Source organism: Danio rerio, chromosome 2 (assembly GCF_052040795.2).
Source record: "Danio rerio strain M-AB ecotype USA chromosome 2, GRCz13ab, whole genome shotgun sequence".
Lineage (NCBI taxonomy): Eukaryota > Metazoa > Chordata > Actinopteri > Cypriniformes > Danionidae > Danio > Danio rerio.
Window position 1 is genome coordinate 48,913,729 of NC_141022.1, and position 27,058 is coordinate 48,940,786.

General features: G+C 35.3%; 2 protein-coding genes across 12 annotated transcripts in view; both read left to right on the top strand.

The window, feature by feature from the left end:
- Positions 1-18,408, top strand: part of wdr47a (WD repeat domain 47a) — a 44,451-nt gene extending 26,043 nt beyond the window's left edge. For 2 of the 11 annotated variants that reach the window (XM_087241327.1, XM_087241326.2), the window contains 7 exons: positions 1,432-1,489; positions 2,096-2,253; positions 3,603-3,772; positions 5,710-5,880; positions 7,173-7,304; positions 8,424-8,642; positions 10,556-11,374. In XM_087241327.1, the coding sequence (XP_087097453.1) occupies positions 1,432-1,489; positions 2,096-2,253; positions 3,603-3,772; positions 5,710-5,880; positions 7,173-7,304; positions 8,424-8,642; positions 10,556-10,698 (1,051 nt within the window). In that variant the 3' untranslated portion in view covers positions 10,699-11,374. Of the gene's footprint in view, positions 1-1,431; positions 1,490-2,095; positions 2,254-3,602; positions 3,773-5,709; positions 5,881-7,172; positions 7,305-8,423; positions 8,643-10,555; positions 11,375-15,357 lie in introns of those variants that run through there. The other 9 variants (XR_015478902.2, XR_015478896.2, XR_015478898.2 and 6 more) reach the window with 9 other exon arrangements.
- Positions 18,409-18,703: 295 nt separating this feature from the next.
- Positions 18,704-25,425, top strand: si:ch211-66k16.27. The gene is made up of 4 exons (XM_087241378.1): positions 18,704-18,912; positions 19,089-19,331; positions 19,434-19,503; positions 24,846-25,425. The coding sequence occupies exons 1-3, from the start codon at positions 18,900-18,902 to the stop codon at positions 19,493-19,495; spliced, it is 318 nt and encodes a 105-aa protein (XP_087097504.1). The 5' UTR covers positions 18,704-18,899; the 3' UTR covers positions 19,496-19,503; positions 24,846-25,425.
- The last annotated feature ends 1,633 nt before the right edge of the window (positions 25,426-27,058 follow it).

Genomic DNA, 27,058 nt, shown 5'->3' on the forward strand with positions numbered 1-27,058 from the left:
CAGCAATTTTATGCCTGCACAAATGCTCCCAAATATATTTTTAGGTCGCATAGATAAATTATAGGCGCATATGTGACCAAAACGGTCACAATTTTGAGCCCTGTTAAAACATTATGATTTTGAACATCAAACAGCATAAGTTGTTTTGTTTTGCTAAAATTAATAGAAGTAAATGAGGCAGGAAGTCTTGACGCATTTATGTGAAGTTTATTTATAGACCGCTTCACGTGCTTATGATTGACCACGGCTGGTCCCGCATTAGCTATCTCATGATTTACCAATCAAATAAATCCAAAACACATAAATAACCGGATTTCCTTAGCTTAGTCATCTTTGTCTTGTAGATTCACTCCATCCACTCCGACTCCTTCCCCTTTTTTCTGGCATAGGTCCTGGCTGGCCCAGTTGGCGTATCTGTGTGGAGTTTGCATGTTCTCTCTGTGGTCTTGTGGGTATGGATGGAAGGGCATCTGCTGCGTAAAACATATGCATAATAGTTGGTGGTTTATTCCACTGTGGCAACCCCTGATCAACAAAGGAATAAGCCGAAGGAAAATTATGAATTCAGGGGATCTCTCGAGATCTACCTGACCTCAGACTCCCCTCTCTCCTGATGAAATGGGAGGGAGCTACAGGCTCGAGGATCTTCAGAGCTCAGAACTCTCTCCCGGGACAGCATGCCAAACATGCATTTACTTATAAATCATCAGCAAAGTGTGAACTCTTGAAGTTACAATGGCTGCATTACTTTTAAGTGAAAAATAAGGTGGATAGGTCATGGAAATTCAGCTTTTTAGTATGTGAAAATCAGAGATAAGTCAGGGAATTTGACAGTTTGCATAGAGCTTCCTGATTTTGAGATTTTTTTATTTTGTTTAGTGTCTTTTTAGTCTGAAATAATGAAAACATTCAAAACACTTGACTTGACTTGACACTTGCCATTTGTCACACTTGGACTAAAACAACATTTTATTATGTTTGCTGTTTTTTTCTAAATGTTGGAGTGATGAAAAGATACCCAAAGATGCAACTTCATCAAATGTTTTGAGTTTCTTCTAGAAATATATACAAATTAGTGCAAATTAAATGAAAGATTTTCTTTTCGGCTCAGTCCCTTTATTAATCTGGGGTGGCTACAGCGGAATGAACCATCAACTTATCCAGCATATGTTTTACACAGCGGATGCCCTTCCAGCTGCAACCCATCACTGGGAAACATCCATACACTCTCATTCACACACAAACACTATGGACATTTTTAGCTTACCCAATACACCTATACCGCATGTTTTTGTGGGGGAAACCGGAGCTTTTGGAAAAATTGTAATACAAAATTCTTTGCAATTCTTAATATAATTAGTCAACTGATTTACCCAGTTTACCTGCAGCATCTTGCCTTAATGCTTTAAAGGAGTTTGTTTTCACTTGCAGTGCCCAGAAAGACAAAACTGGACAGAACGACAGTTTGACCCGCTCCAAAGGCCCAGAGGTACATCATTCCTTGCAGTCTAACATAATTAGCATCGATGTTTAATACACAAGTTGCTCTGAATATTTGACATGATAAAAAATGAAAGATGTGTTATACACAAGCTTCTCCACGCATTCCTGCAGTCTCACTAGATTATGGTTACACTGCTACACCACGTTTGGTTAGAATGAAAAATCGTTAATTGGCCTAGCTGTGAAATATTCAATGTTTTTAATAAAGTAAAAGTAAGAATAACTGTAATTTTGCTAGCAATCAAGCTAAACATTTGCAGGACTGAAGCAATATATTAAATATGACACTTCCCAAAAAACAAACATTTTAGAAAAAAATAAAAAAAAATTTGATCAATAAACTGTTGCATAAAATATAGCAAACAAAAATATAGAACTTTTTCAGACCATTAATTAATATAGATTAACAGAGTTAGCATTCACTATAAAACATTCTCTCTCTGTCTCTGTGAACGCTTTAGTGTTGGTTTAAATACAGCTTTTCCAGCGTCTACAGATAAGGGATTTTATGGGATTATTTGGGATTTGACTAATGCTGATATATGATCTAATCTACGATAAGCATTCTCATACATGTATGTGTGTGTTGCAGAAAGAGAAGACTAAAGCCAAGTTTGTGATGGTCAACACTCTGGAGGACACTCAGGCAGTCCGCGCCGTGGCTTTTCACCCTACAGGAGCGTTATATGCTGTCGGCTCCAACTCTAAAACCCTGCGTGTGTGTGCTTATCCCGACACACTGGACACCAGGTCAGACTCTCAAACAAGCTGCTTCAATCAGCTCACTCTGACAAGTTACTAATGCATGTGCACAGCTTTATTTCTGAACACATAAAATAAAAAAGAACTAACTCTGCTGTTGGATAATTAATGGGGTGTGTGATAGGTATGTGTGATCAGGCTGTGATATGTTGTAGCTTAATAAAAATTTTGTTAATATACATCAAAATTTAAAGAGCACAATGGGAGCACAAATGTCTCATATAAGATTTTGTTGTTTGTAAATAGTGTATTTATATAAAGTAAGCTATATAACTCACTAAAAACTATTTTAACACAAGCAAAAGCTGAACAAAGCCAAATCAACACATAGAAGCTTTTCTCTCTCTCCCTTTCTCTTAAAAAACAAAACAAAACACTTCAATTCTCTGAGAACAAACATGTTACTTTGTATAATCAGAGGTGGGTAGAGTATCCAAAATCTATACTCAAGTAAAAGTAACAATCTTAAAAGAGTAACGTTACTAGTTACTTTTCATTTTATATATATATATATATATATATATATATATATATATATATATATATATATATATATATGACATATATATATATATATATATATATATATATATATATATATATATATATATATATATATATATATATATAACACCCGAAATCTGTTCACTTCGCCAACTAAAGTCATATCTCGCACATTGGAAGCGAACCTCTGCAAACACAGCAATGACGTCACATTCGCTGCGCGCACCAAGTTCAATAACAGAAAGCTGATTGGCTATTGCATGTTGGTCTCATTTGTAGTTGTAATACCACAAACTACACTACGACTAGTGAAATAAAGAACTACAACACCACGAAAACCAAGCAACAACAACAAAAACGAATTTAAATGAGCATTAGATGTAGCGTTACATGGACATTGGAAAAATAAGACCTGTGCAAAAATATTTAAGCACTACAACAACGGATTTAAGATTTTTTAAGGCCTGAAAGTTAGATTTTTAAATATTAGACTTTTTAGGAACCTGCGGAAACCCTGATTTAAGTTGTAATTAAATAATAGCAAATAAAAACAAATTAAATATAAAAATATTTGCACAGAAAATACTGTCTATGCCAGGTTTCAACCCATCAATGAACCAGCACAATAACAGTGAACAAATTAATGTCTAATTATTATTACTAACCAAATCTTGAACAAATTGTCATTGTTTGTTAATTCCAAAGAAATTAATAGTTTTTTTTTGCATATTTTTTGACTTGCTCTGGTTGGATGAACACAGTGGCAGTTCATTTGTATGGAATCCAGTTGATCGACGAATGTCTTTATATGGTTGTTCTGTTGTTTCTCTCAGTGGTACGGGGACGAACAAACCTCCTGTAATCCGCTTCAAGAGGAACAAGCATCACAAAGGCTCCATATATTGTGTGGCCTGGAGCCCCTGTGGACAATTACTGGCCACCGGTTCCAATGATAAATATGTCAAAGTGCTGCCCTTCAACCCTGAGACCTGCAATGCTACAGGTGAGAAAGAGAGAGACTGCAAACAAAAATACACTTTACAGCAAGTCACCACAGAATACACTGACACATTTTGAAGTATTTTCAAATCAGGGCTGAAATGGTAAACCACTCAATGCATGTTTTTGTTACTTAATACATGTTAGTTGCCTATGAAATATATATATATATATATATATATATATATATATATATATATATATATATATATATATATTCATTCATTTTCTTGTTGGTTTAGTCCCTTTATTAATCTGGGGTCACCACAGCAGAATGAACCGCCAACTTATCCAGCAAGTTTTTTACGCAGCGGATGCCCTTCCAGCCGCAACCCATCTCTGGGAAACATTCACATACACTCATTCACACACATACACTCATACACAGCAAACAATTTAGCCTACCCAATTCACCTGTACCGCATGTTTTTGGACTGTGGGGGAAACCGGAGCACCCGGAGGAAACCCACGTGAACGCAGGGAGAACATGCAAACTCCACACAGAAACGCTAACTGAGCCGAGGTTCGAACCAGCGACATTCATGGTGTGGGGCGAACGTGCTACCCACCCAAATATATATATATATATATATATATATATATATATATATATATATATATATATATATATTTTTTTTTTTTTTTTTTAGTGTTTAGTATTACCTGAAACTATAATAACCATAAGATAAAAACTAAAATAGAAGACAAAAAACACAACAAAAGTGCTACAACTAAAACTGAAATGAAAGCCTAAAATAGGAAAGTAAATTTAATTCAAATACGTAACTAACTTCGGTAACTACTTAGTGATACTAAACTGTCATTGTCAGACTAGTGAAAAAAACTTCCAAATCACGGTTCATTTTATTGCAGTTTATCCATTTACATATGAAGATTTTAATCATAATATGTCTTTTTCAAATTTATAATTTTTATTTTAATTTCTTAAGTAGCACTTACATAAACCACAGTTTTATTTCTGCTTGTATTCAGAATGTTTAAAAACTTTTATTGTGCACACAAAATGGAACAAGGCATTTTAAACTCATTTATCCAATTTTGAGATTTCTGTTTTGGACGTTAATGCAAAAAAATGCATATTTAATGACAATGCCTCATTTGCATATTTAAATATTTAATAAAAGTTGTAGTTTAAAATAGTAGCAATGATGACATTGATTAGTAACACATTTACCCTATTTATCTTCAGTCTTTTGAATATTACGCCCCAAGTCTAGGGGAAAAAAACTATGGGCATAATAAACAAAATAAGGTTATGGGTGGTGGATTTCCCAAAGGAAACACCAAACGCGACAACCAAACGCGGACACTCAGTTGAGAGTAATTAAATCGATTTATTATTAAAAAAGTAGCAATTTAAATGAGGATCTCTTCAGGATGGCTACTGCCCAAAATAACATACAAAGAATCTGCAAAGTAAATAAACTAAATTACCTATAAATCTTTAAAGGAAAATACAGGAAGCTTATCTTCTTTCCTAAGCATAAACAAAATCAAAAGTAATCAAATAAATCGGCAGGCTACCCATACAAGCTCTAACTCTCAAAAAGTAAGCATATATGGACATTTCGACAGGATTAAAGATTGGTCGTCGGCCGAAGGGGTAGGGAAATTCAGGAGCTCTCCACTCCCAGCAACCGTCACACTAAAAATGAGCTCCTCGAACTCTGCCAGAAATTTAGGTTTATAGCTCTCCACGACCAGCAGCCAATCAGAGCCTGGACCACATTTACATGGGAGCCTATTGGAACACAAAAAACAAAACAAAAAAGGTGGGACAAAGGAAAAGACGCATTACAGTGCGCAACAAAAATAAATAAGAAATCATTAGTCGTAACAGACTGAATGACTTTTATTTTAGATATTTAACTTCACACACTGTCATTTCTTTCGTGCCATTGATCACTCTCTCTGCTTCAGGTCCTGATCTGGAGTTCAGTATGCATGACGGCACTATTAGAGATCTGGCGTTTATGGAGGGTCCCGAGTGTGGAGGAGCCATTCTGATCAGTGCAGGAGCAGGAGACTGTAACATCTACACCACCGACTGCCAGAGAGGACAAGGCCTGCACGCGCTGAGCGGACACACAGGTACATACTAGTGTAGTCACCATACAGGAGTCACTTACTTTAATACAATACCATAAATAAATATCCATATTCGATACTACAAGGAAGTACTGGCACAATATTGATTGAAATTACATTCATGTATGTCTTTAAGAGTTGAAACATTAAGCATGGCTCACTGAACAACTGCTCCAGTCAGATTCAGACTTTCACTTGGTCTGCTAAAATTTTACTGGCCAAAGTAAAACAGTTATAATTTAAAGCAGGGGTGTCCAAACTCGGTGTCCTGCATCGTTTAGCTCCAACTTTTTTTTAACTCACCTGCCTGAAGCTTTCTAGTATGCTTAGAAAAAGCTTGATAAGTTGGTTCAGGTGTGTCTAATTGGAGTTGAAACTAAAATATGCAGGACACCGCCCCTCCAGGACCGGCCCTGATTAAAGGAGTAAAGTAACATTTGAAATTTTTTTGGTTGTTAATTTGAATCATGTAAAAGTCTTATAATTTATGCCATATACTGTAGCAATTCTTATTGTAATATTGGAAAAGAAACTATTAACCTAACCTATATAATATTAAAATGTTGAAGTCACGTGAACAGTCTGTAGTAAACAACTAGCAGAGCATAACCAATATCAACTGAACAAATATACAGATTGAAATAGTGCTTAACAATTTGCAGGTAAGTCTAATAGTGATGTTGTCTTTGGTTATTGAATAATATTAATCTTAGAAATGTCTGTTTCCTTTTACTTTAGACTTTTTTAAAGACAGATGTTGTGTTTTAAGATGGATGTTTGGACAATATTTTACATATCTTTGACCCATTTCTGAGGCACAGGAACATAAATTAAGCATGCAATTCTGAGAGAGAAAGAGATTTTTAGATTTTACAAATACTTTTTTAACAAGCAATTAGTTAACAATTCAATTACAAATCAGATCAATTAATTTTTACAATACAATACAATTTGTTATTTCCTAAACATTAATTGCATTCATCATTTTATAATAATTAAAATCAACAATGATTCTTGATTTTACTAGGTTTTTAAAAACTAATGTCCTTACCTTTCCTCTTTTCTATTTCATGTCTCTTTAACCCAATATAAAGAGACAGACAAACAGCTTGATCTGTAACCTAAATACTAAAATGTATATGGACTTTGGAGGAACTTCTTTGTAACGAACCGCTGTAAACTCTGCATTAATGAGCAAAGTAAAACTGTAGTGGGACAGGCCACACTGTGTAACACCTTACCAAACAGCTTCAAGTGGCCTGAATGAGAATATGTGTTGTGTTTTCTCTGCTCAGGTCATATTCTGTCTCTGTACACGTGGGGGGGCTGGATGATCGCGTCTGGTTCTCAGGATAAGACGGTGCGTTTTTGGGACCTGCGGGTTCCCAGCTGTGTGAGAGTGGTGGGAACGGCCTTTCAAGGCTCAGGTGGGCTTGTATTTGACTTTTCAAATTCATTTGAAAATTGACTTTTCAATTCATTTTAAATGTACTTGTATAGTGCTCTTCATAATAATTATTATTCCAAAGCAGCTTCACAAAAGGTGCACATCGTTACATTATAATCAAACTCTGAAAAGGTAAGGCGTTGTGTAAAGGGTTGGCTGTATATAAACGTAGCTAGCCAGTAATAATATTTACATGTAATAATAATGCTTGTTCAATGAAGTGTGTTTGTTGTCTTCAAAAATCTCGGATGGTTGGCATCATCTCTTCAAGTCCTCATAGGGTTGGCATCTCTACACAGGTCTTGAATGACTCCACAATCTAGAGGCAAATACAGATAGAGAACAAAGTTAGGAATTAGCATAGTAGTTGTTGTTAAGAATTTACTTGCCCAAGTGATATTAATGTAATATGAAAGAATAGATTTGAAGAGTTGAATTTAACTGTATATCCTACAGTTGCGCGATGCATTGTCTTTATGCTTTACTAAAAATAAGTTTTTAATCTAGGTTTTAACTGACAAAGTATGTCTGAGTTTCTGACATTATCTGGAAGACTAGTCCTGAGTTTAGGAGCCATATATGAGAAGGCTCGACCTCCTTTAGTGGAATTTTCTATTCTGGGTACTACATGAAGCCCTGAGTTTTGAGATCTTAAAGAGCGGGTAGGATTGTAGCAAGACAGAAGCTTAAATGCATCTAATAGCAGACCCTTACTGGGTATGCTGGTCATTTATGATCACTATCTGCTTCTAGATAGTTGATCAGAAGCTGGTGTGGCTGAAATTGTTGTGGTTTATTATTTTAGTAAAGTCGTTGTAGCATCTAAGATAGATTGAACATGAACATTTTAAATACACTGTTTAGAAATATAGACTAAATAATAAAGGAACTTGTCAATTATTTGTAAATAATAAATAGCAGAGGTTGGGATTTCACAATGATGAAAGACATATTGAGTTTGCATTATTTATTATAACAGCACAGAGTCAGTTACCTCACTGATAGTGCTGTTACCATGATTATTGAAATTACCATTACATTTGTAACGCAGGTTGGGTAGTTTGTTGATGTGTTTTATGTTGTATGTGTGATTGTACAGGCAGCCCTGTGGCGTCAGTAGCGGTGGATCCAAGTGGGCGTCTGTTGGCGACGGGACAGGAGGACAGCTCCTGTATGCTCTATGACATTAGAGGTGGACGAATGGTTCAGACGTATAAGCCGCACTCCAGTGACGTCCGGTCAGTGCGCTTCTCACCCGGAGCTCATTACCTGCTCACTGGATCCTACGACAACAAGGTCATCGTCACTGACCTGCAAGGTGAGATTAGGGATGTCCCTCAGGTCAGCCTAAGTGCTGCTGAACTCAATGTAGGAAAGCAATCTGATGATATCGTAGGCGTTATGTGAAACTTCACATGACAAACAGGACAACTGCTTTCATCACATCTGTTTGTTTGCGAAAGTGTTAAAGGGGTAGTTCATTTAGACATCCTCCTCTTGTTCCAAAACTGTTTGAGTTTCTTTCTTCTGTTGAACACAAAAGATATTATAAAGAATGTTGCAAACTGGTAGCCATTTACTTCTATGGATGTTAATGGTTACTTTGCTTCTTCAAAACATCTTTTTGTGTTTAACAGAAAAAAACACTTGTGGGCGAGTACATTTTTACTTTTTGGGTAAACTATCTCTTTAACAACATTAACTAATCACAAAATTAATATACTGTTATGTTAATCATCTAATGTAGTCAGTGTTTGTATTGTTGCTGTTTTGATTTTAATATCGAAACTTCAGTGAGAATCCGAAAAATTAAAAAAAACATTTAATAGCCATCTGCATATGTAATAGACACTAGTTATGTTCAGCCGCTTCAAAGAAATGGCTTATATAATAAAATATTATAATAAAATATATTTTTTAAATTATAGTAAAATATTATCATATTTATTATATTTTTTTATTTTATTTTTTTACTAAAAATTTTTTTATTTATTTTATTTTTTTTTTCAAACTAATTTTACTGTTTAGACCCCTTGACCTTCATTTACTGTGACCCAAAAATGCATTAATTCATTTATATTTCATTTGCTTTGTCCCTTATTAATCAGGGGTCGTCACAGCAGAATGAACCGGCAAATGTTCTGGCATATGTTTTACTCAGCGAATAGCCTTCCAGCCGCAACCCAGTACTTTGAAAACCCAGAAATTACACTATAGAAATCAATTTCAATAATTACACTTTTTTTTACTTATTTTTTAAATGCATCATGTTTTACGATCTTTAATAAGTTAGGGATTTCTTTTGGGGATGTTTATTTTTACTAATAAACACTGTCTTTAAGGCGGTGTGTTTTATAGGTTGTGTGTCTGCTACACTTGCACTTAAAAGCAATAGTTTGCCCAAAAATGAATTTACGCATTATTTACTCTCCCTCAAGTGGTTCCAAACCTTTTTTAAGTTTCTTTTTTTTTCTGCACACAAAAAAGATATTTTGAAAAATGTTGGAAACCGGTAACCATTGACATCCATAGCAGGGTGAAACAAATACCATGGAAGTCGATGGCTTCCAGTCTCAAACATTTTTGTCATATTGTTTGTAACAACTGAAGGATGAGTAAAGGATAACCAAGCTTTAACAATCCCTTTAAGTGCATTCATATGTACAGTGCTCATATGAGTACACCCTATTTTGAAAATGAATATTCTTTTTGTCCATTTGTCAGTGAATATGGGTCATTTATATCGGTGTATTTGAACAAAACTGATTTATAAAACAGATATATGTATTATAATATTAATAATATTTTATTCACAGAACATATTTAGAAATGGAAAGATAATACAGTTAAAAATATTGTGCAAAATATTGCACAAAACAATTTACAAACTTCACAAACATTTAAAAAAAATGTATATATTTTTTTTATTTCTTTAGATTTTTGCTATTTTTGACATTTTTATTTATTATTTTTCCCAAACATTTAAATTTGGGCTACTAATTTTTAAACCATTATTGTACGTTATTTTGTTAGATTAGCTCCAGATTTGGCTTCAGTACTGATTAATCTAATGTATATGTACAAATATATTATTGTTAAGAAAATATTAATTTAAATGAGAGATTTGTGGGGGGCAGACTCATATATGTTGAGCACTGTATGTTGCAGTATGAGTCTGTAAGCTTTCAGCATGTAAATGAGTGTTTAAAGAATGATTATATATGCCCACAGGTGACCTGACGAAGCAGCTGCCGTTGACTGTAGTCGGAGAGCATGGAGATAAAGTGATCCAGTGTCGATGGCACTCACACCATCTCTCCTTCTTGTCCTCCTCCGCTGACCGCACCGTCACACTCTGGACACAGGCCACGTAGAACACCGCTGACCACTACACATAGACAACACATGTACAAACACATCTGCTTCTGTCTGATACCAGTCTGTATTCATTTCATGTTCCTGAAAGTTGAGTGTCAGTGAATGGCTGAGTTCAACGCAAACCCTTTTTTATGCACATATAATGGACTGCCAGTGTGTCTGATGGCCTTGAGTCATGCTTTCCACTATAAATGTGCTTTAGGTTCATAATCCTTTATGAAACACTGGATCATTTTATTATTTTTACAGTTATTTGATCAATAGCGGTTTCTCTTCTATTTTAATATTTGACATTTTGTGCTAAAACAGCTATAAATTAGCAAATGCTTCTATTTATTTATTTACATACTGACTAATGCAGCATCTTCCTGCACATGTGGTGAAAATATGTTACATTTTAAAAGTAAATCCAATGTTAAAGGCATAGGTCATCCAAACATTTTCATTCTGTCATCATTTACTCTCCCTTCACTTGCTCAAAAATGCTTGAATTTATTTGTTCTGTTGAACACAAAGATATTTTCTTTAAAATATATATTTTTTTGTGTTCTACAGAATAAAGAAACTCATGAAGATTTAATACCCTAAACAGTTGAAGTCAGAATTATTAGCCCCCTTAGATTTTTTTTCTTCTTTTTTAAATATTTTCCAAGTGATGTTTAACAGATCAAGGGAATTTTCACAGTATGTCTGATAATATTTTTTCTTCTGGAAAAAGCCTTATTTGTTTTATTTCGGCTAGAATAAAAGCAGTTTTTAATTATATATAACCATTTTAGGGACAAAATTATAAGCCTCTAAGCTATATTTTTTCTTGATAATCTACAAAACCATTGTTATACAATAACTTGCCTAATTACCCTAATCTGCCTGGGCTAATAATTCTGACTTCAACTGTTAAGTGATGTTATGTCATCATTTACTCACCAATTACTTATCCCAAACCTGTTTGCCTTTCCTTTTTCTCATAATCACAAAAGAAGATATTTTTAAAAATGTTAGAAACCTGTAACCATTGACTTCCATTGGTTTTGTTTATCATAATATAGAAGTGAATGATTACAGGCTTTTGGCTTCCTCATAATATCTTCTTTAGTGTTCAGAAGAAAGCCATAAATGTTTAAAACCATATAAGGGAGAATAAATGACAAAGTATTATTTTTGGGGGGGGAATTATCCGTCTAAAGCAGGGGTGCTCAATTCTGTTCCTGGAGATCTACCTTCCTGCAGATTTCAGTTGCAACCCTTATCAAACACACCTGTTTGTAATTATCAAGTGGATTTCAGGTCCTAATTAATTGGTTCAGGTGTGTTTGATCAGGGTAGGAGATAACTGTACAGGAAGGTAGATCTCCAGGAACAGGATTGAGCACCCCTGGTCTAAAGGGATAGTTCACCCAAAACTGAAAATTCTGTCATCATTTACTCACCCTTTACTTATCCCAAACCTGTTTGTCTTTCCTTTTTCTCGTAATCACAAAAGAAGATATTATAAAAATGTTGGAAACCTGTAATCATTGACTTCTATTTATTTATTCTATTACGGAAGTCAGAAGTTACAGGTTTTGAGCTTTCTTCAAAATATCTTCTTTTGTGTTTAACATTGTGTTTAATTATCCGTTAAAAGGTATAGTTTACCCAAAACTAAACATTCTGTCATGACTTACTCACCCTTTACTTATCCCAAACCTGTTTGTCTTTCCTTTTTCTCGTAGTCACAAAAGAAGATATTTTGAAAATGTTGGAAACCTGTAACCATTGACTTCTATTTATTTATTTTATTACGGAAGTCAGTAGTTACAGGTTTTTAGCTTTCTTCAAAATATCTTCTTTTGTGTTTAACATTGTGTTTAATTATCCGTTTAAAGGGATAGTTTACCCAAAACTAAACATTCTGTCATGACTTACTAACCCTTTACTTATCCCAAACCTGTCTGTTTGCCTTTTCTTTTTTTCTATTGAACACAAAAGAAGAACATTTTTTAAATGTTGGAAACCTATAACTATTAACTTCCATAGTATTTATATATATTATATATATATATATATATATATATATATATATATATATATATATATATATATATATATATATATATATATATATATATATATATATATATATGTATATATATATTATTTTTTTTTTGTGGGGAATATCCATTTAAAGGGATAGTTCACTCAAAATTGAAAATCCTGTCATGATTTACTCACCCTTTACTATTCCCAAACCTATTTGACCTTCTTTCTTCTATTGAACAGAAAATATGATATCTTCAAAAATATTCAAAACCTGTAACCCTTGACGTCCATAGTATTTGTTTATCCTACTATGGAAGTCAATGGTTACAGGTTTTAACCTTTCTTCATAATATCTTCTTTACAAAGAGATAAAGATTTTGGAACCACCTGAGAGTGAGTAAATTGTCATTTTTGGGTGAGCTATCCCTTTAATGATAGTATCTATTTTATCTGTTTCACAATGAATGGCTGAGATTAATGCACACTTTTATTTTATTCCACATATATAGTCTAATTGACTGCCTGTGCGTGTGTGTGTGCGCGATGCAATTCTTTTCTCCTCCATGCTAGACTATAAATGTGCTTTACATTCAATAACCTCTATGAAACACTGAACCATTCATGGTGTACTTGGATAAACAGACTCAGTGGTGTCATGTGATCTATAATGTGGCCTTCCTGAGATTTTACACCCTCTCCATGTGTCCACCTTTCACTCTTCTCTGCTTGCCTGTTTGAAAATAGACGCAGTATTCAGTAATTGAGTCCTTTCTAATGTAACCGTATGAATGCGTCCAATGCTTGGTCTGAAATCTGGACATTATTATTATTATTATTATTATTATTATGACCTGCTGCAAATGTTGTATCCAAATTCAGCTGCTCGTGCAAATCTTCGAAAAGGAAGTCAGTGTGTAAACTGCCTTTGTGAAAGTCCATCATTGAAAGTGGTTAAAGTGTGAATTTCACTGTTTCGGCTTGGACTCTGAGCTAACGCCATGGAGTGTTGAGTTTTAAATGTACATTAATGAAGGGAATCGGTGTCTTATAAGCTTCCAGCTATATATGTAGTGCTAATGAAACGTTGATTTAAATGTTTTGGGCCACTGGCACGTAGGTTTGTTCAATTTAACAAGTGAAATCGTTTGATACCATGATCTTGCACTTTTTTTTGAGTGTTTTTATTATCGGTTTTGTTTTTGTTATATATATTTTCTAAAGATGTAGATTTTATTATTTAATTCCTTCGGTTGGGTTGTTATCCATGTTAATATTATTTTAAATCAAAGCCAAACTAACATCTTTGACAAGTTTATGCTAATGAGCAGCTTTCACATGTAGTGGAAAAACCGTGTCGTTCCTGTAATCCTTTCTTAAATCATATTTGGACATGCTGTAAGTGTCTACTACAGTAAAGGCTCATGGGACAAGCGTGCTGCTGTTGTGTCTGAATAAATAACCTTATTCTCTACTATGGCTCCGTTCACTGATTTCTAACGCTTCAGTTCGAAGACACCAGAATCGGTTTATTTCTGTTCCTATTAATATGATTTATTAGCGACCGCAGCAATCTCTTTAAAAGAATGACTCACACAGTGAAATTTTGAATTACTTTGGATTGTTACCTGATAAGACTGAGAAAAAAATTGATGAAAAACCTAAAATAGCAAACATTTAAACACTTTTGACCACTTCATTTAGTCTAATTTTGTTGGAGAAAAGCTTGTTTGTAACATTTCATTTGATTTAATTTGTGTGTTTATTTTAATGTATTTTTGTTGGGCAGTTATAAACAAAGTAAACAAAAAGAATTAATATATTTTAGGTGAAGTATGGTCAAATTATACTTTGAGGCCATAAGGGAATTATGAATTACATTCAAGTAGGCCTAATATAACAAAATATTTCTGACAATTTTCTGTATAATTTGAGTTATAAATTACAGTATCGCAATACTACTTGGTATCGTGATTTCAAGTATAGATTATATACTGGTATATAATCATAAGATTAATTAATGATATTGCGACAACCGTAGTGGTCACAATAGCACTTCTGCCTTTTGTTTTTGCATGTTATATTTACTGTATGTAGTAAGGCTGGCCGATAAACGATATTATATCGAATCACAATGAAATTGGTGTCAATAACAGTAATAAGCTCTGGACTTTTTTATTCTATATTGATCTAAGAGCCATAACACAGCAGACATGTGCAATAATGGGAATCTAGAAGTGTGTTGATATTAGAGATGTACTGAATTTTCAGCCACTGGGAATGTATTGGCCGAAAATGTTACACCATTTAATGGACCCTGTAATTCTTGGGAGCTTCAGTCATTGTTAGAGGTACTCTTTTAAATCTGGAAGTATAACAACCTATATAAAAATATATATCGCTATCGTTTAATATGGAAAATAATTATCGAGATTGCATTTTTGCCATATCGCCCAGTAGTATGTAGTAAACAGATAGACTGGGTTTTGATGCTGGAAGTTTCTCCGAAAAGAAAAAGAATTAGAATAATAAAATGGCTAAATTTAGTAGCACTGAAGGAGGAAATGCTAAAAAAGGGCATGTTTTTTTAAATTAATTTATTAATTTTCCTTCGGCTTAATCCCTTTATTCATCAGGGGTTGCCACAGCGGAATGAACTGCCAACTTATCCAGCATATGTTTTACACAGCGGATGCCCTTCCAGCTGCAACCCAGTACTGGGAAACATCCATACAAACTCATACACTACAGCCAATATCTATGGAACATTGCTGTCTATGTAGGATCATGGAGCTCTAGGATTTCAAAGTGATTGGAACGCCATGAGTGTGAGTAATAAATAACAGAATTATAATTTTGGGGTGAACTACCCCTTTAATATATGACATTTTGTGCAATAACATATACACTCACCAGCCACTTTATTAGGTACACCTGTCCAACTGTTTGTTAATGCAAATTTCTAATGAGCCAATCACATGGCAGAAACTGAATGCATTTAGGCATGTAGACATGGTCAAGACGATCTGCTGCACTTCAAACCGAGCATCAGAATGGGGAAGAAAGGTGATTTAAGTGACTTTGAATGTGGCATGGTTGTTGGTGCCAGACGGGCTGTTCTGAGTATTTCTGTGGGCAGTGCTGTGAGCGCAAATGCCTTGTTGATGCCAGCAGTCAGAGGAAAACGGCTGGGGAAATGGGTTTGAGCTGATAGAAAGGCAACAGTAACTCAAATAACCACTCGTTACAACCGGGGTATGCAGAAAAGCATCTCTGAATGCACAACACGTCCAACCTTGAGGCAGATGGGCTACAGCAGCAGAAGACCACACCGGGAGCCACTCCTGTCAGCTAAGAACAGGAAACTGAGGCTGCAATTCACACAGGCTCACCAAAATTGGACAATAGAAGATTGGAATAATGTTCCCTGGTCTAATGAGTCTCGATTTCTGCTGCAACATTTGGACAGTAGAGTCAGAATTTGCCATCAACAACATAAAGCATGGATCCATCCTGTCTTGTATCAATGGTTCAGGCTGCTGCTGGTGGTGTAATGGTGTGGGGGATATTTTCTTGGCACACTTTGGGCCCATTAAAACCAACTGAGCATCGTGTCAACGTCACAGCCTACTTTAGGATATTGTTGCTGTCCATGTCCATCTTCTAATGGCTACTTACAGCAGGATAACGCACCATGTGATAAAGTGTGAATCCATTAACATAACATTTCACAATTTTACAATTTGTACAGTATATTTGATGAAATAAATACAGCCTTGGTGAGCAGGATGCATTCTCATAAAGCTCTTTGGTTGTCTCTTAGTTTTGTTAGTTTTCTCCGTGTTGCTGTTTGTACTTGGTGAGTTCAATACCGACAGTGCGCCAATTTGAAGTCCAAAGTCTGCTTCAGAAAAGCTTCACTCGTGCCATCTCTGTTGTATTTCATTGTGGTTGGCATACTTAAACACAATATCGTGAAGAATATTCTATGTTTGTTGTTGCAAATGTGCCGCTGAGCAACATTCCGGGTATCCGGCACGGACTGGCGCCCGGTTAGCTCGTACACTGCCTGAGGCAAGGCAGCCTGTGCCCGCTTTGGCAGGGTGCTACACGGGCTTTGAGGACTATCAGGGAAACACAGGAGGCTGGTAGAGGGACCTGCTGCCAAGGTTATGGTGGGTGGGAGTAGCATAGCTTACTTAATTCTATTTTAAACTAAGTTTTAAACTTTAGTTTACTATAGTTTTTAAATATGGTAACTGTATGCCTGTATGTTGTAATGTTTTCTTTTGTTTTTAGCAGGGTTGATGAGCAAAGAAGACTTATTTTAACTGCTTCTTGCATTGTGGTCAATCCAGCTGCGCTTCATAGCAACCCGGTCAAGACCACCGCGATTTATCATGAGCTTGCAGATTATAATGGCTTTTTTGCTTTCTTTCTATCCATAAGTGTATATTTCAGATTGTTGTTTTCAGATAATTTTGCATGTCAAACAAAATAAAATATACCCTTTCTAAACATCTGAACTTTGTTTTTATTTGTCTTTGTCCTCCTGTTAATTTTTTTTTCAAATTATTTCCAGAGGGTGGCTTAACTGAGAGAAGGCGTTTTTTTTTTTTTTAACAGTATAATAGTTTTAATAACTAATTTCTAACAACTCATTATTTTTTCTTTGGTGACAGTGCATATAATATGTATTTTTTTACTTGTATTGTAAGATATTAGTATTCCGTTTAAAGTGCAATTTAAAGGCTTCTCTAGGTTAATTAATCACATCATTGGACAACAGTGGTTTGTTCTGTACCCAATCGGGCTAATAATGTTAACCCAGCGGTCAAAAACTTCTTTTATTCCAGCCAAACTAAAAGTAATAAGACTTTCCCCAGCCAGAAGGAAAACATATATTAGGAAATACTGTGAAAATGTCTTTGGGCTGTCAAACAGGACTTGGGAAATATTTGAAAAAGAATAAAAATTTCACAGGAGGGGTTAATGACAATATGACTTTAACTGTACATAAATGTGTCTGTGTTTTAGGGACATGCAGATGATCAGTTTTCACTCCATTATCCGAACTCTGCAGTGACTCCACAGATCTCATGTGTTGTGAACTGCGACTTCTGCTCTACTATAATCCAGACTTGACATTGAACATCTTGAGAACTATTGTGGACGTGTACATGATGTTATCCACGCTGTTTATAAAGTTTATATTGCGCAGCCATTATTGCTGGTCTGAATTAAGTTATGCAGAATGATGAAAATGTATGAAGAGTTCATTTGCAAAAGTAGATGACTCAATTTTTTGTGCTACCGAGTACAGTAATGGTGAAAAACAAAACCTTATTTATGGTAATTGCTAAAACTGACGCTTTTTTTGAGTAATTCTAAATTAACATTTAAATAGCTATCCACCTAATAACAATATTACCAAAGATATGACTGTTTTTTTAAGACAGAAACTTTTTATTTTGCTCAAAACAAGATTTAAACGACACTTTACTGCCACCTAGTGGAATAAAATGAAACCTTCAGAAACAACATTGACCAAACAGATGGTAAAGCACAAATAAAACCTTAAAATGAAATTAAAATAAATATGCAACATCATATTAAACACACATGTATGAATATATTATATATAGTAAAAGCGCTATAGAAATAAAGATGAATTAAATATGTATCGTAAAATTAAGAAGGTTTTCTGTAAAACATTAAATGTCAATCTACTCCAGCTCCTGCCCTCCGTCTGAACTTCGCGCGTCATCAGAACCACATTCCAAACGACAGCCTTAAAGCTACCTCAATGAAACCCGGTCTTTCTTTGGTTAAAAAGTTGATTATTCTTATGATTTGGACTCAACAAACCGAGATAATCAAGTGTTGATTTATAAAATAGCCAATATAGCTTTACGTCATTATAAAGTAGGCAAATACATGTACATGCTTTGTGATGCCGTGTGGGCGTGTTTAATGTACAGTACAGTACAGTACACGTTGTCAACAAGGACGGAAGTTTAAAACTTACTTTCGTTTTTAGTTCCTTGCATTAAACTAGTTCGGTTGAAACTTGACTGCCGTTTGCAAAGCTGCCTAAGACGCGCTTTTAAAATATTAAGAGGTAAAAGTTTGTGCCTGGCTGATCATCGTGTTATAGATCTGATCAATATTCAACAGAATGAGCAACTACGGTAAGAGAGAAAGCGCGCGATCTGACAACTTTTCAAAGTAGTTTAAAGCTATAATCTCTTCTTTGTACTGTTAAATAACTACAATATATCATAATTTGTTTAATGATGCGGAAAATGTTTCTCTAAAAATAATCGCAATGTTATAGTCCTATGTTATTCGCGTTTTTTATGCACAGAGGCCGAATTTGTGGATCGGAACCGCGCCGCCCTTATTCAAAGGGTTATAGCAGTGATGCCAATAGCAGATGAGCTGAAAAACAAGATTCACGATGAAACCTACGCAGAGATTAAAGCAGAAAAAACCAGCCAGGGTAAAATGAGAAAGCTATATGATGCGCTAAACGCTGGCGGAGACCGAGTGAAAACAGACTTTTATTATGCTTTGAGAAATAATGAGCTATACCTCTTCAAAGACCTGGGTAAGAGAACCTCTATTCTGATTTATTAGTTCACGAATCTGCAATTATGATTAGTTTAGTCAGCATTAACCATCTTTACCTTGGTGATGTCCTGCTGAACAGGTGGTGTGACAGCTAATCATGATGAAGCTGATGTGAACATGGAGAGAGGAATACTACAGTAAACTGAACAGTGAGTACAATCTTATGCCAGCTGCATTATTATTAATGCACACTCACCGGCCACATTAATAGGTACACTGTGCTAGTACTAAATAAGACCTCATTTGCCTTCATTTATTCATTCTTTTTCTTTTTGGGTTAGTCTTTTTATCAATTAGGGGTTATCACAGCGAAATGAATCGCCAACTTATCCAGCATATGTTTTACGCAGCGGTTGCCCTTCCAGCTGCAACCCATCGGTGGGTCACACACATACACTATGGACAGTTTAGCTTATGGACAATTTAGCTTACCCAATTCACTTATAGCACATATGTTTGGACTTGATTGTGAAGTGCTCATGATTGTGAAGCGCTTTGGGTGTATGACCATACACAGTAAACGCGCTATTATAACTACACAATACATTGTGGGGGAAACCGGAGCACCCGGAGGAAATCCTTGCAAACATGGGGAGAACATGCAAACTGCTCACAGAAATGCCATCTGACCCAGCCAACCTTCTTGCTGTGAGGCGACAATACTACCCACTGAGCCACCATGCCGCCCTCATTTGCCTTCAGAACATATTTAATTCTTGGTGGAAATCCATTCGGCAAGATGCTGGAAACCAAGACAGTTACTAAAAATCTCACTCACTAGGGGTCACCAGAGTAAAACGAGCCACCAATTACTTTTTGGCATGTTTTATTTGGTGGATGCCCTTCCAGCTGCAAACCAGCACTGGGAAATACCCAAACACTACGTCCATTTTTTGTTTTTCAATTGACCTATACCGAATGTCTATGATGCATGCTCCGAATTTGTGTGCACTGAAATTCACAGATTTACGCAGATTTTTAGCCCAGATTTTTTGAGTCTATTTATTTACTTATTTTTACTTACTTCTATGTATTTTTTAAACGAACTTTAGTAATATATTATTGACTAATATGAAAATGTTTATGATTTATTTACAAAACAGTTTGTAAAGTAATACTTTATGTATTTTAGTTGATGTATCGTATGAGAGACTTGCTTTGTGTACCAAATAAGTGGATCTAATTGGATTTGCATTGTAAACATTACATAAAAGTTTTATTTCATATATTGTTTTTAGTCATGATACGTCCAAAATTATTCTGCATAAATCAGCAGATTTTTTACTAAATTCTCTGCAGAAATAGCAAAAACGTGTCTTTGCAGTATAGTGACTGTCTTGCTGTAAGGCAACAGGGCACGTGCCACATTAATAAGGACTCATTCTGTGGAAGTTTTTACATGATTTCATTGTGTCCATTGTTTTTAAAAATGTTATAGCAGCCAGTTTTTTAGCGCAAAATAAACTTTAGCAGACTATATGGCATAACAATCGTACAGTTAATTATGCTGTGAGGGGCTCAGCCTTCACTCCTGCTGGGGTCCATGCAGTTTCCGCTTTTGCACTGGACGTTATTGGATGGGTCAAAAGAAAAAAAAAAAAACATTTCCACTATTTTGAATTTAAACTACTAAAAATGTCAATCCTACATACTGAACTTTTTTAAATAAACGTTCGTTATGCAAGCATCCACGCCCTTGTAATTAAAGCATGATGTGACTACCTGACCGCTAAAAAAGTATGTTCTGTATAGTATGAATTGGAGAAGTATGAATGGTATTCATATGTACTTCATCTGGCATTTCCTTTAATCACGTGACCGACTCACATCAGTTGCATCGCTTTACTCCTATAGGTTGTTTTTAGTCATGTGGTTCTGGTGATGTGCAAAATTCAGATGGAGGGCAGAAAGTAAAAATAGTAAATAGGAGACATAAAAAGTCTGTATTTTTTCGATTTAAACCATATTTCAAAGGAGACGTAAATAGAAAATATCCACATATGTTGGGCATGATCCTTATATTGTGAAGAGGGCCGAGTTTTCTACTAAACTAAAATATATTTGCCTGTCATGGATGCGGTAGATACTGTATAAGCTACGTTACATTGAAAAATACTATAGTAAATACTAGTGTTTGGAAGATAGATAATTAGGAAAATAGATAATTGGAAGTTAGATAATTACTAAACTTAAGTAAATATTACTAAATTATCGCTAAAATTATTAAACTGTCGTAGTAATTATATTGTTGCTAAGGAACAGCACAATTGAGTAATCTAATTATTAAATAGGCTTCAGTTTTCTACTCTACAGTATAATCACAATGCAACACAGTTTACACTGACGTTACAGTATTTATTACAGTTTACAAGGTTACAGTATTCTGTAGCATTCGTTAACAAAGAGTTGTACACATTACTATGTGGTTCAAAAACATGTTAATTATAAATTAGGTTTTTCCCACATCATATGTCCCAGACATCACGAGATAACAGATGCAAGCATACAAAAGTGTGGACGTATAGTCTGCAATATTTATTTATTTTTTGTAAGGGGGAAAAAGTGCACTACAATAATAACCGTTTAGTTTTGTAGCAAGGGTTGCATTTTCTTTTTGTTCAGTTAATGAATTTACTATCAACAAACATTCACCCCTGCTGCGCATCTTCACCCATCTGTTCACGTTTGGTGGTTTATTCCACCAAAACGCCAGTAAAGACATAAATTATTGCAAAACGAGGCAGAGATTTCATTGCAGTGATTAATTACATGGCAGGGCACATTATTATATTCACCTGGATTTTGTATATGTTGGTGTTTGTATCTGATATTCCTATAACACATTAACACAGAATACACATAGCTAGGCCTGTATATAATCTTTATTGGTGTTGTCAAATGGTTATCACATTTTAAAAAGTTTGTACACATGGATGTATTAAATGAATGTTTATTACACGTCGCCTTTTCTTCTGTTTTTCAGACAGTTTTTTGTCACTTTCTCCCCTTTATGAGCCAAAACATTTGGAAGGCTATAAAAGCTGTTCAGCATTTCTTATTTTGGCCAATTTACAGCACAGACGCTCTTGATTCTGGAGGTCATTAATATTTTAATAACACTACTACTTAAGGCGTTTTAGAGTGACCAAAACAACATTTTAGATGGTTTACAGTGTGCTCAGCCTGCTGATTTGTTCATTTACACACATTTTCATCATCACATGATCTCTTATCACTCAATCACATTCATTCATTCATTTTCTTGTCGACTTAGTCCCTTTATTAATTCGGGGTCGCCACAGCGGAATGAACCGCCAACTTATCCAGCAAGTTTTTACGCAGCGGATGCCCATCAAGCCGCAAACCATCTCTGGGAAACATCCACACACACACACTCATACACTACAGACAATTTAGCCTATCCAATTCACCTGTACCGCATGTCTTTGGACTGTGGGGGAAACCGGGACACCTGGAGGAAACCCACACAAACGCAGGGAGAACATGCAAACTCCACACAGAAACGCCAACTGAGCCGAGGATCAAACCAGCGACCCGGCCACCTTCTTGCTGTAAGGCGAACGTGCTACCCACTGCGCCACTGCGTTGCCCCTCACTCAATCACATGACCATTTTAATGGGCATACTGAAATTACTCAGTTATGCGCATGTTTTTTATGCGCATTTTCAAAATTTATGCGCATCATGGTGTTTCCAACAACCAATTTTTTTATGCGCATAGGCAAAATACGCATAAAAATAGGTGGAAGGAAACATGACGTGATGTGAAAACAACCTATTCATAAATTCTCTCCAGTGGCATCATGGGATTGCGTAGCATTTATCGTATGCACTCTTCAGAATCTCAATGAAAATAGTCATCCAGGTAGTCATCTTGCGTACTGTTTTTTAAATACTATGAATTCAGACGTACTACTTGGCGTTGACTATAACTTGGACCACATGATCACTGCACCTCACAGAACCAGAGAAAAGCAGCAGCACATCCAGTAATAAACACTTAATTAGACATATATATATATATATATATATATATATATATATATATATATATATATATATATATATATATCCTAATATTTGTGTTTTAAAAAAATGTGCAATTGATTTTTTGCTATGCAAATGTCTTCATACGTCTGTGCCAGTTGCCTAGTAGTAAATTGCACCGACACACAGCGCATCTGGAAAGTATTCCATACTTTCACTTTTTTTATGTTACAGCCTTATTCAAAAATGGATTAAATTCGTTTATTTCCACAACATTCTACACAAAATACCTCATAATGACAATGTGAAAAAAGACTTTGTTGAAAATTTATACAAAATTTAAAACCTGAAAAATCATCAGACCAGAGAATTTTGTTTCTAATGGTTTGAGAGTCCTTCAGATGCCTTTTGGCAAATTCCAGGCTAAGGAGTGGCTTCCGTCTGGCCACTCTACCATACAGGCCTGACTGGTGGATTACTGCACAGATGGTTGTCCTTTTGTAAGGTTCTCCTCTCTCCACAGAAGATTGCTGGAGCTCAAACAGAGTGACCATTGGGTTATTGATCACCTCCCTGACTAAGGCCCTTCTCCCCTGATCACTCAGCTTAGATGGCCAGTCAGCTCTAGGAAGAGTCCTGGTGGTTCCAAACATCTTCCACTCACGGATGATGGAGGCCACTGTACTCATTGGAACTTTCAGAGCAGCAGAAAGTTTTCTGTAACCTTCCCCAGCCTTGTGCCTCAAGACAATCCTGTCTTGGAGGTCTACAGACAATTCCTTTGTCTTCATGCTTGGTTTGTGCTTTGGCATGCACTGTCAACCCTGGGACCTTATATAGAACCGAATGTATCTGAGCTCAATTTAGAGCTTCACGGCAAAGGCTGTGAATACTTCTGTACATGTGATTTTTCAGGTTTTTTATTTTTAATAAATTTGCAACAATTTCAAAAAGTCTTTTTTCACATTGTCATTATGGGGTATTGTGTGTAGAAATTTGAGGAAATAAATGAATTTAATCCATTTTGGAATAAGGCTGTAACATAAAAAATGTGGAAAAAAGCGAAGCGCTATCAATACTTTTCAGTTGCACTGTATAGCACCAAGGTACTCATGGCGACCTGAGTTTGATTCCCGGCTCAGGGTCCTTTGCCGATCCTTCCCTTCTTTTTGCTCCCAATGATTTACTGTCAATTGTCTACACTCTTTTATCCATTAAAGGTTAAAAAATAATGATTAAAAAAAGCAGATGTTTTTCTACAAAGTTAGAGGATATGAACAAATTAAACTGGTGTCATCTCGTAGTCATGGTGTAGCGTGAATGCAGCATGCATCAAGTTGCTGTTATGTGATTGGCTGATTAGACTTAACAAGCAGCTCATCAGGTGTGCCTAATAAAGTGGCCAGTGAGTAAATGGATGAATTCAAAATCCACAAAGTCATATTAACAAACATCCTGAATAATCTTTCTTTACCGAATGTAGCTCCCTGCACCGAAGACACAGAAGACCCCTGCAATTGGAAACGAATGTGACCTGAAAAGATGCAGCCACCTTGAGATTAAGGAAATTTTCATAAATGCAGTTACTAAGGGACTGTTACTTTTAATTTGACCAAAGATATGACTCTTTTGTAAATGAAACAAAAGGAGAAATGGATCTGTTTAATATGAAGGATGAATGTATTGATTGTTGAAGGTTGAATGTTTCAGATCTTTTGATCTTTGTGTTTTAAATAAGAAAAGTCATATTGGTGTTCATTTTGTAAGTAAACATTTTTAATTAATCAAAAGTACATGTTATGAATCAATATTTACATTTTTTAAGTATTTTTATATTATATTACTATTTTTTTAAGTTTTAAAGCACAATCAAGTATCAAATAAGTCTTATTATTAATTAAAATGCTTAAAAAGTAGCTCTTTTTTATACTATAGCTAACTAGTATTGAACTTGTATGATGTATACCACCTGTTTTTTATATTGTAAATGTAAAACCTCATTGACTTGCAACATGATGTCACAACATTTATAAAATAAAATGACCAATACTTGCCTTTCTGTCTTTTTAACCGCCTTTATAGTGTTGATTTTTATTTATACTGTTCATTTTCTTTCACAATGCATTGAGATCATTGCAGTGGGAAGGATTTCTTTCTGTTTGATAATCTGTGAATTGGTTTACTTTACATTGTTTATTTTGTTGACAATCAGTTATATAGGGGGGTTTAAAAAGCGAAAAAATCAGAAAGGGGCTACACTAACCCTTGTTATAAAAAGTTATATTACTATAATCCTTAATAAAAATACAGTTTTTTTCTTAACAAGTAAAATATAATTAAATACTAGCTGCTGTTGGAATAAGCTACTATCTATGAATAAGCTGGTACTTAAAATTAATATATTATTACATCTCCCTTTTGGATCAGATTCAGAATCGCTGAGATCTGAGAAATACCTAAAAAGGAAAACCAAATGTTTTAAAAACAACTTTCCCCCCTTAAATACATTTATAAAGACAAATGACCAGAATGGTTTATAAATGCAAAACCAGACTATAGTTTACAGGATGCATACTGGGGAATTATATAATTATTATATTTTAGCATAACTACTCTCCGTATTTAGGCAGTTTATCTTAAAATGAAGACATGTTTGGTTAGCAGGTTTCCTGGTTGATGGCTTTGCTATGTCACCCCTGCTGCAGCAACCAATCACACCACACAGCCTGCTTGAATACACTTTCGTTTCCTTTGACTTTTTTCCGGTTGAAACAGCAGATCGATGCGAGACTGATGCTCTACTGTGTAGGTTTTCAGATCTATTATTATCTGTTTTTTTAAGTTAGGCAGGTCATCCACAAAAGTCAGTAAGATGAACTTAAATGATGGGAAGAAGAAATTTCTATTCGAAGGTAAGCTACAAACTTATTTATATAACTAGGAGTAAATGTGAAGTAAAATCCCTCCGATTAAATTGAATGTCACAAAATGAGCAAACGAGCAGTAAATTGTAGAAATAGCAGCCAAGTTTATAATGGAAATTAGAACAAAATGTAGGCCTGCTTTATTTTTTAAAAAATAGCATCAACGCACGAATGCAGATCAAAACATACTTTATTTAAAAATCTGTAAAGCTATTCCTTTATCTTTGATTCACTTAATTCAAAGTACTTTGACTTATTCTGGTTTTAGGCTACTCCATTATTGCTGAATTTATCCATTAGTAATAACAAATTACTAGATATTTTAATCACCGTCTGGTTCGGCTCAGCTGCCAAAACCGACCTCTGTAGACTACAGTGAATAGTCCGGACTGCTAAATGGATCATTTGCAGTACCCTTCTTCAAGAACTGTCCTCTTCCAGAGTGAGTAAAAGGGCTCTCAAATCCAAGTGGTGCTCGCTGCAGAGCTATTTGAGGAGAGCTGAGCTCCAGCGAGGGGAAGCTTAAGCTTGAACTCCTTGATGTCACTGGGGGTAGGGTTAGGGGTGGGGTTGGTGTACGCATTAAAACAGCTTACAGGAGGAGGAGCGACAGCTCATGCTCCCCCTCGCTGGAGCTCAGCTCTCCTCAAATGGCTCTGCAGCGAGCACCCTCTCCTCAAATCACTCCTGACGCCTCGCACCCAGCACACTTCCTGTCTGGTCGGCGCTAGAGCACCGAACAAAACAGCCAGACACAGGTAAAGTTTCTTTC

What these genes read in the sequence shown, in the direction of transcription:
- si:ch211-66k16.27 (XM_087241378.1), top strand. An exon ending in ATACCTCTTCAAAGACCTGG is followed by an intron (nt 19,332 to 19,433) that starts GTAAGAGAACCT and finishes CCTGCTGAACAG; the next exon opens with GTGGTGTGACAGCTAATCAT.